A 15,095-nucleotide genomic window follows, 5' to 3' on the forward strand; every position below is an offset into this window, starting at 1 on the left:
GAGGGTCTCAGATTCTGGGCTTACTGACGGTCTCCAGTCTGTCACGTAGCTGGTTCCCACAGGGCATCATCCAGGCTCCGTGTTTCAGCAAGGAGACCTGGTAGTTGTGCCAGATACTTTCCACAGCTTTTGTTTCGAGTCACTTTGCAGTAATGCTCCTTATGTCTCTTGGGAGAGATAAGGACATTTTGTTAATTCATCTTTTTGTTGCTCTTAGGTCCTAAAATAGTGCCTTGCCATGAATACTTGATTTTTTTTTTATTCACCTGAATAATGAATTTTATTCTTTCAAAGAAATTCTTTTAATGGAATGGTGGTTATAAGCTTGACTGAACAACATAGAAACTGTCTATGATAAAATCTTAAATCTGAATTAGGAACATGGAATTGTGGACTAAAATTGTTTTTGTTTCCTGATGTATTTCTATCTCTGTCTATATTTATTTATCTATATACTTTTAAAATTTCAGGCAAAAGATGAAAGGATTGTGGTTGCATGTAAGTTAAAGCTGTAATATACTGTATCTAATGCTTTAACTTAGACATTAGGAAAAAGAGAAGATCTTTAAAACCATCAGGAGGAAAAGCACCTTTGGCATCTCCTGTCTCTGTGAACTTTGCTTTTCTCCCCCGCCTCCTCAGCTGAGAGGCCTCCTTTTGGGTCGAGAATGTTTTATTTCACCATGAGGGTTGTAGGAACGTCCCTGAGTCACCACCCTTCCCTTCTGTGATGCGCGGTTAAACCCGTTCACGTGAAGCTGGTTTTTTCGGGAGGTGTGCCTGGCGGTGCCCACGCCCATGTTCTCAGCCTTCTCTGTTGCCTTCCTCCAGTTCAGCCCACTTGGAGCTCCATGAAACTGTCCGTCATGATTCAGGAAGCCAATGCCATCAGCAACAAGTTAGACAAGAACTATGTTTTTGGCAGGTGAGCAGTCGCCTTATTAGTAAACTGACCCCTTGTTGTGAACCAGCCGCCCTGCACGGGGGTTTGTCTGGGGTTTCCTTAGTGCCCGCGTGCCCGTCTAGGAGCGAGCAGGTATCCGAGTCCCCAGGGGGCACTTCCAGACCCCCTTCAGAGGTCACTCTGGAGTGAATAAGTCTTTTAAAAATATTTTATAAACAGTAATTTTAGCTGGTTTAGGAATTTACTAATTTTCTTTTGAGTTGAGAATTTAGTATTCCACATTTTGAAAGAAATGTACAGTATTGAATTTTTAATTTAAAAAGTTAGGATGTAAGAACTTATTTTAGTGTGTAGTGTATCCTAGACCTGATTATAGCTGTAACGGAAATACTGAACTCTGGAGAGACTGAACCGGTGGACTGAATTTCCTAGGAGCTGTTCTGTTTCGAGAATCTCTCGGTTTTGTGTATTTGTTAACGTGTATTTTAGGAGAAGCAGTTTTTCCTTTGGTTTCTCTTTCAGGCATGTGGTGTCAGATAAAGGCAGCAGTTCTGATGCTTGTATTCGGGTCCGTAACCGGCCACTCGGGGTCTCAGCCGTCTGGAGTCTGGAAAAGTTTGAGTCTAAGCTCGCAGCAATGAAGGAACTCTGTGAGGTTTGCAATCTCATCAAAATCGCTATAGACTTTTAAAATAAAAAATATAAAAGTGACGTGTTCTCTTTAAGGAAAGTTTGACAAATGTTAATAAAAGGTCATCCACGTTAGCCAGACCAACCAATATTAACAATTGTGTATGTTTACTTTTGCCTGTAGAAGCGACTTTTGGGGTTTTAATATAGTTATAGCTGTGTAAGGCGTGCCTCCCTGGTGGCTAAAGATGGTAAAGAATCTGCCTGCAATGCAGGAGACCTGAGTTTGATCCTTGGTTTGGGAAGATCCCCTGGAGGAGGGAATGGCAACCCTCTCCAGCATTCTTGCCTGAAAAATCCCATGGACAGAGGAGCCTGGTGAGCTACAGTCTGTGGGGTTCAGAAAGAATCAGACGCGACTTAGTGGCTAACACTTTCACTTTCATAGCTGTATGGATAAGTTTAGGACTAGGTCTATTCAGTTATAGTAGTGAGCTCTTTAAACTTCACGTGTACGTCCACGGGGAGGAGGTGTGGTGGACGGAGAGCAGTTTGCGCCGGGCTCGGTTCTCCTCGGCGCTGGTGCTGTGCGTGTTTGCGCAGCTGTGTTCGCAGGCCCGGCTGCGCTGCTCTCGGCTGTGCGGTTCTGTGCTGCTTGAAAATTCGTGGCTCTGCATATATTAGTTTTAATACCTTATTTCCTTGTCTTCCATTTTCTGACACTTCACCAAAAAATAGAAACTTTTTATTCTGTTTTTCTCACTGACAGTTTGCCTGCCAGGAATGTTGCCATTTACCAGTGTCCCTGGTTTAGTTTACATTTTCATAACTAGTGACTGAGGATTTGTTTGCTTATTGGTAAAGTGTGTGTTCATGTCCTCTGAATTTTTTGGCAAGTGAAATGTGAGTAGTGAACTAACATCTGTAAGCATTTTTAACATATTTTGATAGTAAACCTTTATTTAAAAACAAAAACCTTTATTTTATATTTATCGTGTACATTTCCCTCCTGGCTATGGTGACATCTCCAGGGTTTCATTTTGTTGTGCAGGCATTTTTAATTTGGCTCATTTGAACCTATTAGTCTGCAGATCTTACTGAAACAGCATCCACTTCTCTGCATTTTTACTTTGATAAATGCAGCAAAGTATTTAAACGTTTTCCCCCTTTGTTCCTGGAAACTGTGTGTTTCTTTCCTTAGAACCACGGGAGCAGCCGGGGGGAAGATGTCTTCTGTGACCCTGAAGATGAGTGGGAGCCCGACCTCAGCGATGGTCCCGTTTCATCCTTTTCCAGAAGGAGGTGAGGATGTTGGTGCTGCTGGTCTCTCGCTCTGGGTGTAGACACATGTCACTTCCTGTCTGCAGGAACGATCTGCTGTCACGGCAGGTATCTGTGGAGGGAACGCCGTATGTCAGTGACCAGATTACAGCCGTTAGGGTGTTAAATTGCTTATATTCAGTTAGTATATGAAGGAAAAGCCCTCAGTATTTTATCTACAATGTAAGTTTTAAGAGCAATTTAGACTAGCGTAAATCCAGTTTCCTATAAAAACGAACAGTGTTTATTATTTTAAATTACCCTTTCTCAGAAGCCTGGCATATTCTATGTTTTATCATAATTTGCGGCATGTGAGACGCAGTCGGGTTAGTACGAGCATCTCGGCGCTCAGTTGTGGTGACCGAGGAACTCCGTGCGTGAAGAGTGCCCCTCATTAACTGAGGCAGAGGAGACCCTGGGACTACAGAGAGTCCAGCGTGCCCTGGAGAGGCCTTCGTCCCAGGGCCCAGCCCCCAGCGTGGTTTGGAACCAGGACTGCTGGCTGCGTGTCTGGGGGATGCGCAGAGAAGGGCCCGGCGCGCCCTGTCCTCCAGGGCCGGCGGGAGCAGAGCAGGGGCAGGGCCGGTGATGAAGGCCAGACCTGAGCCCCGAGGGAGGGCAGGCTTCACACATGGTCCCGGAGGCCAGACCCCAGGCCTGGGTGTGGGTGACGAGGATGCGGGGGCTGTGGGCGGGTCGTGGCCTCAGCGTGGCCAGGAAACGGGCGGGGGCGGCAGGGTGCCCCGAGGTGGACGGGAGGGGAGGGGGGCTGGTGTGGACGCGGTGAGGCTGAGGTTCCCAAGGATCATCCGGGGGTCTCCTGCGGTGTAAAGCTTCGAGGAGGAGATTGGGGGTTTTCAGGATGTGAAGGACACGGCGGCTCACCCACCGGAAGTATGCTCACTGGGGGAGCGTGTCGAATGTCCGCCGAGCAGCAGAGGCCCTCCTTATCCCGATTCATGGACAGAGTCACTGAGGACGTAGATGAGAGCCTTGCCCAAAGCCCCACGGCTGCTAAGGGAAGAGCTGATGCTCAGGCCCAGGTCTGAGCGACCCCCGAGCCCCCGACTGTGATTACAGCCTCTCTGTCGCAGAAAACAGCGTCTCTCTGGTTAACATTCTTTTTAACTTCATCACCTTCAGCCGCAGCTCAGAATCCATCTGGGCCCAGCCTCCACGCGAGCCTCCCTCTCCCCCCGCAACCCGCTTGCCTCCCCGTGCAGCTGACCCCTGCTCTGGGGGTGGGGGGCCTCCGGGCTTTGGGGCCACGTCCTTCCCCAGAGTCTCCGCAGGCCGCCCCCCACCCCGCCCATCCCCAGTACTTTCACAGCGCGAAACTCGAGTGTAGTTACTTGCCTACTTTCTCTCTCTTCCTATGGACCGTAAGCTCAGTGAGCCCAGAAGCTCACTGAAGTGTTTTAACCACGGTATCCAGAGCCCGTGACTAACGGGACAGTTGACCTTGAACAACACGGATTTCCAGCAGGAAACCGTACAGGCCTGGGTTGGTTGGGCCCACGGATGTGGAGGAACCTCCCACACCGAGGCTGACTATAAGGTACACGCGGGCTTTCGACCGTGCCCAGGGGGTGTGACCCTTGTGTTGTTCAAGGGTCAGCTGCATTCTATAGTTAGTTATTCTGCTCAATGAACTAGAGGGTAAGAATGCTACCTAGAGATGGTAAAATTCTTATTCAAGGGACCAAATTCACTTAGCCCTTGATGAATGTCTCCGTGGGAAGCACACTCGTGGATGCCGTTTTCTTTAGGGAATTTGACAGCACGCGTTCTTGCATGTGGTGCATTAATGGAACTGCTAACGTGCTGGGGTCTGTCGTTGCAGGAGCAGGAGCCTGATGAACAACAGGAGGGTTTCCGGCTGTCTGCACGACATCGAGGCCCACGCGGGCCCGGAGCTGCGTTCCTCATGCTCCACAGGTCCTTTCTCCGTCGGGTTCTGTTTTTACCGAGAGCAGCTACCAAGTCTTGTCTCTGCCACCATCTTGTTTCCTGTCCTTGTGCAAATCATCTCATCTGGAAGCGTCCATCTCCTCTGTGAAGAGGAGGGTGGACCAGAGGCCCTCCCGCTTCTGAAGCTCTGTGCTCTATGGTGTATTTCCAAGTGTTAATTGAGTGACTAGTTCAGATGGGGAAGACGTGTGAGTGTTCACAAATGTATGAGGATACTGTTTTTTTCCAAGTGGAGAGAGGCCAAGTGTGGAAGATGGTGTGTTATAGGAGATGGTGTGTGAGGAAGAGGAGAGCTGCACACACGTCCTTGCACGGGAACAAGGTCTCCGGGAGAGCTGCCCTCGGCCTGAAAGCGCTGCTTGTCCGGGGTGCATGGGGTGATGCAGGACGGGGAGGGGGCGTCCTCAGCACAGCGCACCCTTGTTTCCTTCTGGATTTTGTGTAGCACACACATATCATCTGTCACAAAATTACTTCAAGTTTTAATGGTTTAAAAGAAAAAGTTATAGGACTTATTCCACTGAATAATTATTTTATGCCATTATTGACTATAATATTAGTTTTCATAAGAAGGGGGGGGGATACACTTTATATGTGTAAGTAGTACCTGTAATAATTAAAGTTACTAACAACAAACTACTACATAGTGACGGAAAAGAACCAGTGATTCATAACACCACCTGGGTGAGTCCCTAAGGCACTACGTGAGTGTGAAAGTCGCTCAGTCGTGTCCGACTCTTTGCTACCCCAGGGACTATACAGTCCATGGAATTCTCCAGGCCAGAACACTGGAGTGGGTAGCCTTTCCCTTCTCCAGGGGATCTTCCCAACCCAGGGATCGAACCCAGATCTCTCACATTGTAGACAGACTCTTGACCAGCTGAGCCACAAGGGAAGCTCCATGTGAAGTGTAAGAAACTATATAATAAAGAGTACATTCCATATGATTCTATTTATGGAAAGTTCAATAATAGGGAAAACTGAGCTGCAGTGACAGAAGAGTGGGTCACAGGGGAGCCTGTCAGAGGGGGTGAGGGGCTGGTGGTGCGTCCCCTCAGTGGCGGTTACCGGGTGTGCAGGTGTGTAAAGCTGTACACTCAAGATGTGAACATTCGAGTGTCACCTGTACCTTAGTAAACTGAGTTTTAAAATTGCTACGTAATGTCATAGTCTATGATGATATCAGTGGGATATGAGTAGCCATGAAGGAAATTGTATCTCATCTTGACTTTAAAGACACTAGAGTTTTCTTTTTTAATCATAAACTTATCTTTTAGGAAGATTATTATTCTACTGCTTGTTTAAGTCAAAGCAAAATATGCCATAGACTTTTTGTTTACCAGCAAAATAAAAGGCTGTGTATCTGTGTTAGCAACTTATTTATTCAGTACTACTAAAGAGTAAGATGTTTTATAAACGTACCTTTTCCAGATAACTAAACCTATCTCTTTTGGGGTCTTTTTTTTTTAATTGAAGAATAGTTGATTTACAATGCTGTGTTCATTTCCAGCACTCAAGGGTCATTTTTAAGTACCCTTTAAAAAAATTAAGATATAAGGGGAAGTCAGACATAAGAGGTCTTTGCCTGTTTGCAGTTTTCCGAGAGGGAGCTGGAAGCCCACCTGTGCATTTAGTGTGAACCCGCCTGGGGGGTCGCGCGGTGGGAGCAGGACCAGGCCTGCAGGGGGCTGGTGGGGGCGGCACCTCCAGACTGGAGAGAGTCAGCAAGTGTCTGAACTTCTCACCTGAGGGGCTGTGTTCTGAAACTGGACTTGCACAGGTCTTTGTGACAGGCTGGTGCTGGACTTGATGAGTTCAACAGGCGTCTCATGAGGCACGTGGTGGGAGGTCACTGTCATCGTCGCGCTGTTGATCGTTGTCACCCTGCAGTGACAGTGTTCGGCATGGCAGCGTTTCTGTTTTCTCTTCCCAAGTCAAGCTCTTGTTTTGGCTCTCCGCTCAGTAGTCCCCACCCAGCACTTGTATTTTATTTTACTTTGTAGTTTGCTGTTTCTGGTCGCCTGTGGACTGGACCAGGAAACTAACCGTGTACATTAAAGACAGCCCCACTCAGGGGCTAGCGTTCTGGGTGCAGTTATTTCCAGAGGTGCCAATGAGCTGTTTCACACTTTCTGTCTACCTCTGGCTTGGACGGTGCTTAGTTGTTCTGAGAGTGTGACTCCCTAAGATTTGCCAGACTGGCCGTGGATAGTTGTTGGCTTTCTCCTCTTCTGGTCGTAGGATACCTGGAGCAGGAGGTGTTACAGGAAGAGCTGCCGGGACCTTCCTTCTGTTGTTCGCTCTACTACCGCCTGCTTTTCCAGCATGTGCTTTATTCCTTATGTTTATTGTGTTCATATTATTTTGCTTTATGCAACTACCATTGTTTTCACCAATTCACACTTCCTTAGGTGTTGCCAACAAGTAAATTAAGAAGGCGATGAAGTCAGTGGTTACGTGGGATCTGTGGTTTCCCTGTTATCTGGGTCCGTAGGTGCTGGGCTGTGGATGGATGGATGCTGTTGAGAAGGTGATTGAGTCCTCTGCGGGGCTGTCTTCCCCTTGGCGTAGAGAAATGAGGGTGTCTTGAAGTGGGAGCAGCCTGCTTGGAACGTGTGCCCAGTGTTGTGCGGTTGCTTGCACTGGTGCGATTGTTTGCAAGCGTTGTCCCTGGAAACGAGCCTTACAGTGGCTGTTTTCTGTCCACACAGGCTTAGTGGGGAGATCCAGCCCTGTTTACCCGGATTCAGCAGAACCCTTCCTTCCTGGCATTTGCAAAGAGTTGATCGGCTCGTCGTTAGAGCTTCTTGGACAGAGTGATGATGAAGAAGGCACCGTGGCAGATAGCCTGATGAGTAATTTCCTCAGAATCCATGACGGGGTACTGGCCGTGTCCAGAGCCCACGAAGAGCAGGACGAGGACAGTCAGTGTAACCGTAAGCGTCCGCACCAACCCACCCGCGGACACCGCCGCGTCCTGCGCGTCCTCGGCGTGGTCGCCTCTGCCGTGCGTTGTCTGACGCTCGTGTTTGCGTGGCGCGCGTCTGTGAGCTCTTTCACTGGGAGGTCGTTTCTGCTCAGCACTTTTCTTCTTTTTCAAGTGTTCACTGACCGAGCAAACCAGCTGCTCACGGTGCGGGTGACAAGCGCGTTTGAGCAGCTCGCGGCGCTGACGGGGCCCTGGCTGAGCGGCGTCCTCCCAGGGGCCGGCCGGGCGGCCCTGCCGGCCGAGCTGCCAGCCGAGCTGCGGCAGGAAGTGAGGACACTGGGGGGCCGGTTGCAGCTGTTCCTGCAGGTAAGGGGGCCGTGGGTCCCCCTTAGGACCCCTCTGCTCAGCAAGTGTTTGTAGACTTCCTCCCGTTAGTGCCTGGCCCAGAACCAGACCTCTAGGGTTTTCAGAAGCGCCTTCTGTGTGGAATCCCGAGACTGGGTGTTTAATAATTGACTTAATGAACCAGGACTCCAGGGCTTTCTGTGGGCCAGGCTGTGGCAGTGCTGCATGGTTTATGAGTATCCACTCCTCTAGTTTTCGGTGCAGACCCAGACGTGCGCACTGGTTTGTCCCCTCTATAAGAAAGGAAGGGAAGGCCAGGGAGGGTGTGTCCACTGTTCACCACTGGTAGGCCGTAGCCCTGAGCCAGAGTGCTCCTGACCCTGGGGCCCTGCAGGGCTGGGGAGGGGCGGGGCCTCACTCTGGGGCGGTAGAGGGGGCGGGGCCTCGCTCTGGGGCTGGGGAGGGGGCGGGGCCTCGTGCTGGGGCTGGGGAGGGGCGGGGCCTCGCTCTGGTCGAGGGTGGTAAGTTGGTTACAAGCCTGCTGACCCAGGGCAAAGAGTATTTCTGTCGCCTCTTCCCATCTGGCGGTGGGCTTGGCTGCCTTGGGGTCCCACTTTCTTCCGTACAGCCTCTGGCTGGCCCGAGCTCCATGTCCGCCCTGTGGCGGGGCCCTGGGCTTTGTGTCCACCACGTGGCAGGGCCCCAGGGGAGCTCAGTGCGTGGGATGGGAGAGGGGACAAAGAAAGTCGGGGCCTTGGAGGTCTTCATTCAAGGACGATTCTGGAAATGGTCATGTGACGTTTCTATTCATAAACCTTTGGCCAGAGCATTATCACAGGTCGGGCCAGGGCCCCTGGGGCATGCATTTTTATTCCAGCAGCCATGCGCGCAGTGTGGATGGAGGAGGGGGAAGTGGGAGCAGAGGCCCTGAATCTGCTGATGCCCAGACCTCCACTGAGAGAGGCCCACACATCCGAGGGGCCAAAGCGGAAACCCTGAGAGACAGTGGAGTTTTTAGATGTTGGCCAGATCCTCTGGTGCCTCCCAGGCCTTCCCAGTCCTCTCATCTAGTGGACACTTTGTCATGTCAGGTGCCTCCTGGAAGGGACTCGACTGCACTGACTGACCGGGATTCTGCACACCTCACTGCGGCCTGCTGGTCTGTTGGTGCAGAAGCTGTTTGAGGGCGGCCTGTGTCCTCACGTTCTCACTGTCAGAGGCTACAGGGCTGCACGCTGTCTGGCTCTGATTGAACTCTTGTGAAGCACAGCCGCTGTAGGAGTGGGTGCAGAACCCGTTTTCTTTGGTCTTCTTTCCTCCCCTGGTCATCTCAGACACCTGACACCCTGGGCCATTTTTGTCTTACAGGGATGCTCTTTGGATATTTCACCAATGGTCAAAGAGGCTCAAAAGCAAGTGATCCAAACAGTACACCGAGCCGTCGCGTGCGTGGGGCGGTCAGTGGCTCTCACCGGGGACCGGCTGCACTTCCTGGAGACCGGTGCTCACGGGGCCGCCGTCCTGCAGGTAACGGGCTGTGCTCACTCGTGGTGACAGCCTTCGTCTCAGGGAGCAGCAGCGTTTCCTGTAAAGGGGCCACGAAGCAGGAGAAGTGTTTACTTTTCAGAGCTGCTCATACCTTACTAGATTAGCAGAAGATGAAAGCTGTTACAGTCTGAGTGGATAAATGTACCCGATGATTTGGGATCCTGCCCACACCTTCTGGGTCTTTGGCTTGATGGGTACTCGTCTGCTCTGGAGGGTGGGTGCTCAGCCAGCCAGCATGGAGAGTGTATTCATAATTACATTGGCGTGTGATTCTAGAAAATGTGTGTTTGCTTTAATTATCCATGCTGCTGAAAACACAGTGCTATATTAAAATGTTCGTTCTAGCCACATGGTATCCTATCTAAGATGACAAACACTCTTTACAATATATGTAGAATACAAAAGCACAGACTTGCTGGGTTTTTTTTTTTTTTACATATTGTTAGTTCTTATTCTAGCTTTTGTTAAATTAATAAACTTGGAATGTATTACAGTCCTAAAATAAGGAGAATATTTAACTTAATTATTTGGTAATATATATATATAGAAATTGAATTTGCCAGTTAATGCTTAAAAACTTTTTCTAGGATGATTTTGTGGGTGCTGTTTGTGATGGTGTAGACTTTGGAATAAAGAGTCTCCTCGATTCTGGGCTAGAAAAAGCAAAAGAGCTTGAGCGTGAACTCCTAAGGCAGAGTCCCCAAGATGAGGTAAGACAAGCAAAGGAATGTCCTGTACAGGACCAGAGAGTAGGTAAAGTTGGTTTCTAAAAATAGTTTAACTCAGTGAATGAGGTTTTTATAAATTTATATATTTTAGTTGAGTTATATTTTATTGAAAAGGCTGTTGGCGTCATCACTCCTGGTGATTTTCCCAGTTTTACACCTGAGTCAGGGCAGCCCCTCTCGAGGTTAGCACTCTGGGTCCTGCCGTGGCCCTGGCTGCCTGCTGGTGAAACTGAGACGATGGAGTGTGTCAGTGACCCCTAGTGGCCACTTTCCGCTTCTCTCTGTCCTCCTTTGATGAGGGCTCTGCTTTTCCACTTGAGAATGGGAACTGCTATTTATTTATTTAGCTTTGTTTTATAATTTCTTTTTTATATAGTTTTATTTATTTAATTTTTGGGTCCTTGTTGCTGCGGGCGCTTTCTCTAGTTGTGAAGAATGGGGGCTGCTCTTCGTTGCAGTGCGTGGGCTTCTGGTGTGGAGCACAGGGTCTGGGTGAGTGGGCTGCAGCAGCTGTGGCTCCCAGGTGCTAGAGCGGGGCTCAGCAATTGCAGCCCGTGAGCCTAGTCGCTCCGCGGCACGTGGGGTCCTCTGGGTCAGGGGTCGAACTCGTGGCCCCTGCAGTGCAAGGTGGACGCTTCACCACTGGACCGCCAGGGAGACTTGGGTATACGCATGTAATGTGGGACCAGTGTGCAACTTACTTAGAAAGAAGACCCACTTCTGTGACTTGGACACTCGTGCTACTTACTTGTAGTCTCAGTGACTGAGCTCCAACCTCGTGACTACTGGATGAAAACTCTTCTCCCTGGCAGAGGCAGATCCCATAGAATGCCAGGATTCTTAAACTTCTAAACAGTTATTTGTGTAATAAAATAGTTTAACATTCTCTGTAGGTTACCAAAGAGATGAAAGCTAATGCTCTGGGACTGATCGAATCCCTCAGGAACCTCTTCGCTGAATGGAAAACGGTAAGAGAAGCTCTTAATGGGTTTGTGTTTGGCTTTGCTGAGTGCATTTGTTATCTCACTGGGCTCGGCGTGGGTGTGTTTTGTTTTAGCTTCTGTCGCTCGCCGGTGGCTTCTCTCTGCCTGTTCACTGGAAGCCGGTGCAGGAGCTCTCAGGCATCTTCCTCTTGGTGTCTCACTTGTTAGGCTTAGTGATGGGTGAAATCGTGTGCAGAAACTGAGCGTATTAATGTGTCGTGCCTGTCAGCTTTTGCTTGAATGATCACCATAGGCTAAAAAATTATGTTTAATGATCAGTATTCTCAAAGATATTCAAATATAGGCAAATTAGACAAATTATTTTACTCATGTCACAGGTAAATAGAAAAATATAAACTAAGTATGGAATCAAAATTTCTATAGCTTGAAAATGTCTGTTAAAATAAGCAGGAGGTATAAAGTTAAACTCTTAAAAATTAAACAAATTTATCTTTTATGATATTGGGTAGTAAACGGTAGGTACTGTTGTTTTATTTTATTTTCATAAAATAGGAAATTGGACTTTGATTTTTAAATTATTTAAAACTTTTTGTTTCTTTTGACTGTAGTAATTGTTCATATCATACTTTGGTCTGGAAATTAAACTCACTGTCATTTTGAAAGTAAAAATCTGACAATTAAAATTATTTTGACTGAGCCTTCCCTCCATGTAACCTATTACGTATTATTTAAACTATGAACATTTTTACGCAGAAAAGCTTCAGAACTCAAGTACGAGAAGAAAATTCTGAATATGAAGATTTGAAGAAGATGATCAACCTTGCCCAAGAATTCTTGAAGTTAAAATGTGGCTTAGAGCAAACTATTCAAATTATTATTTCTGTGCTGAGAGGTATGTAGTGCAAATGGAATTTGTGGTTAATCATGACTTGACAGTTTGAGGAATCTCAGACATCTTCTCATTTCTAGTTTGATTCACTCCCTGAGGCCTCATCAGTGCCCCTTGTTGGCATTAATGACCTGTAGGAACTTGTATGATTGAATTCCCACTTAACATCTTTAAGTTCCTCTGCCTAAACTACTACATCCTGAAGAACAAGTTGCTTATCTAACAGATGCACTGAGTGCCTTTAAGTTGTTTGGAGTTGTCCCAATGGGTCACTTTGGCGCAGACGTCTTGGGTCACGTCTCAGAGCCGACCCCCTGGGGAGGGATGGCGAGGTGACCGCCTCTCCCCTCTCCTCACACAGGGTGCCGTGGCGATGTGGCCCTCCTCCAGGACTGTGTGCAGCGTCTCTGCAGCTCGGCCCGGGGTCTCCACGGTGACCGGGGCGGGTGCCCTGAGGACAGCAGAGCTCGAGCCAGCCACCGGGAGCTGGAGTCTCGCGCCACCTCATTGCTCTTGGGTTTTGAATTTGAAGAAGGACCTGGTTTGTGGGGACCCTGGGAAGCTTGCGATCAGGGTCCCAGAGCAGCAGGACAAGAGCAGCCAGGGTCAGACAGGCCCGGCCTCCAGGGGACCCGAGGAGTGCCCAAGCGTGTGTATGAGCTCCCGGGCCCGGCCCCGGGGTGCTCGGAGCAGGGTGTGCTGCCCACCCGGGAGGGCGCCGGGGAGGGGTCTCCTCCCGCCAGAGAGCAGTGAGCCCACTCCAGAGCCAGCCAGGCTGGGAGGCCTCCTGTTGGATGTGGACGCTGATTTCAGATGCCTGAATATGCAGCCTCAGGCTTCCCTGCAGACGATGTAAGACAGGTATTTACCATGTCAGAGTTTCGTGGCAATAGGATAGAATTGGGATTCAAAACCAAGTGAGTGGTCCTTGTCCGTTGCCTGGAAATGTCGATGTTCGTCTTTAACACGGGTGTGCAGTCTCGGGCTGGCTCACTAGCCTGTGTGTAAGGGTTCTTATGGGGACTGTGGTGACTGATGATAAGTTATTTCCTGTGAACGGACACCTTCATGCCTGTATCTTCACTCCCTTGCAAGTACCATAGCTACGATGAGTTTTATGGTGAAGCTGCCAAAGCAAGTCTAACCAGGGCAGCTTAACCTGCCTTGGTGAATTGACAGCCCTTTTCTTGGAAGATTAACTGGTTGCCATTCTGAATAGTGTGTTCAGGACACAGTTTCCTGTTTCTTTGCAAATTATGAGTAGCTTCCTAATATAATATAATTTGTATTAATAACCTGGTTTGCTGGCATGCCAGCTCACTTCTTTATCTGCCAGGGGTTTCGTGTTAGGGGCTGTGTGAATGTAACTTCAAACCAATTGAATATTAGCTATTGAATGGGGTTGGGGAATCAGAGGCCAGGTCTTCTCTTGATAACTCTTGTCTGATGAAGGCATAGGGAGTTTGTACATGATTTGATGAATACTTAAGACCCTTGTTATATCTCCAAACTTAAAAAAACCTTTATCTACAATCAGGTAATAGAGGTAATATTGCACTTTGGGGCTCGTCCCTCAAGGAGATTGTTTGACAATTTCGGCTGCAGAAATGTGTGTAAACTGAAGAGATACCCAGTGACCTGGCGTGGGTGAGGTCGAGCAGGTCTTGGGCAAGAATTATTTTGAGTAACCAGACCTCCCCCTTGTCCCTGCACGTGCAGACACGTTGTGTGCCCGGAACAGCTGTGGGAGTCGGTGCCAGGGGTGACTTTGATGGCATTCTCATTAGGCAGAGTTACTTTCACACAGTGACTGGTTCTTATTTATGATGCTAATGAACCATGTGTTTTCAGGTGCTTTAAAATGGTGCAGTTTAAAAAATGTGCTTTTGTTTTATTTTTTCCTTTATTTTTGGCATTAGCTTGTTTTTGCTCTGAGGGTCCGAATGCATTTGTCATAGTCAATGCTCGGCCAAGTGGCTCTTTGCTCTCAGGTTTTAGGAAGAGCAGGTGTACATACAAGGACCTCTCCTGAAGGTTGTTCCTCTTGGAGGAACTTCCTACAGTATTAGTTTGGTAGTTTTTATCTTGATGTTCAGTATTTAATCCTTACTTTCTGCTTTCTAAACTCAGAACTTCATTGGTCAGAAACCTTTTAATGTCTTTGTAAAATTTTGTATATACATGTATTTATACTCTGGATTGTTACACAATATTTAAACCAACTTTGGTAAGTATATTTTCCGTTGGAATCATGTGCGCTGATGAGATGTTATAATAAATGGACGCCTGTGGAAAGTTGCCTCTCGGTCTGGGGTCTCGCTCCTGTCTATAAAGTCGGTGTCCGACTTTCCCATTGCCAGTCGCGAGACCCCGTCCTATGCTCACCAGGTCGCCCTCGGGGAGGCGCTGCCTCGTGTGGACGGTTGGATGGTCACTGTCAGCGTCAGAGCCAGCCCCGCTCCACTGCCCTGCTCATCCTCGCCCACACAGCCAGACACCAGCCCCGCCGCCTGGCCTCCACGGAGACCCCACCCGCCCCTCCCTGCGCTCCCTCGGAGCCGGGGAGCTCTGTGCAGGCCCGCATCACTCCCAGGCCCACATCACTCCCGGGCCCCTGTCACTCCCATCACTCCCAGGCCCGCGTCACCCCCGGGCCCCCGTCACCCCCATCACTCCCAGGCCCGCATCACTCCCAGGCCCGCGTCACCCCCGGGCCCCCGTCACCCCCGGGCCCCCGTCACTCCCATCACTCCCAGGCCCGCGTCACCCCCGGGCCCCCGTCACCCCCATCACTCCCAGGCCCGCATCACTCCCAGGCCCGCGTCACCCCCGGGCCCCCGTCACCCCCGGGCCCCCGTCACTCCCATCACTCCCAGGCCCGCGTCAC

General features: G+C 49.3%; 1 protein-coding gene and 2 long non-coding RNA genes across 5 annotated transcripts in view; 1 reads left to right on the forward strand and 2 right to left on the reverse strand.

The window, feature by feature from the left end:
* Positions 1-14,506, forward strand: part of KIF14 (kinesin family member 14) — a 40,490-nt gene extending 25,984 nt beyond the window's left edge. For all 3 annotated transcript variants that reach the window (XM_081491995.1, XM_081491993.1, XM_081491994.1), the window contains 11 exons: positions 832-925; positions 1,427-1,559; positions 2,736-2,836; positions 4,698-4,792; positions 7,537-7,761; positions 7,927-8,120; positions 9,468-9,626; positions 10,235-10,357; positions 11,269-11,343; positions 12,073-12,211; positions 12,570-14,506. In XM_081491995.1, coding sequence (XP_081348121.1) covers positions 832-925; positions 1,427-1,559; positions 2,736-2,836; positions 4,698-4,792; positions 7,537-7,761; positions 7,927-8,120; positions 9,468-9,626; positions 10,235-10,357; positions 11,269-11,343; positions 12,073-12,211; positions 12,570-12,961 — 1,730 coding nt within the window. In that variant the 3' untranslated portion in view covers positions 12,962-14,506. The remainder of the gene's footprint in view (positions 1-831; positions 926-1,426; positions 1,560-2,735; positions 2,837-4,697; positions 4,793-7,536; positions 7,762-7,926; positions 8,121-9,467; positions 9,627-10,234; positions 10,358-11,268; positions 11,344-12,072; positions 12,212-12,569) is intronic.
* LOC145506721 (uncharacterized) lies at positions 2,492-11,208 on the reverse strand. The gene is made up of 3 exons (XR_014054211.1): positions 11,124-11,208; positions 9,572-9,684; positions 2,492-2,927 (listed from the first exon to the last, which is right to left on the reverse strand). It is a non-coding gene; the product is annotated as an uncharacterized LOC145506721 (long non-coding RNA).
* On the reverse strand, positions 6,190-9,461 carry LOC145506723 (uncharacterized). Its single transcript, XR_014054213.1, has 2 exons — positions 9,242-9,461; positions 6,190-8,392 (listed from the first exon to the last, which is right to left on the reverse strand). It is a non-coding gene; the product is annotated as an uncharacterized LOC145506723 (long non-coding RNA).
* Positions 14,507-15,095: the final 589 nt, after the last annotated feature.

This window comes from Giraffa tippelskirchi, chromosome 5, assembly GCF_054371585.1.
Source record: "Giraffa tippelskirchi isolate mGirTip1 chromosome 5, T2T-mGirTip1v1.2.pri, whole genome shotgun sequence".
Classification (NCBI taxonomy): Eukaryota; Metazoa; Chordata; class Mammalia; order Artiodactyla; family Giraffidae; genus Giraffa; species Giraffa tippelskirchi.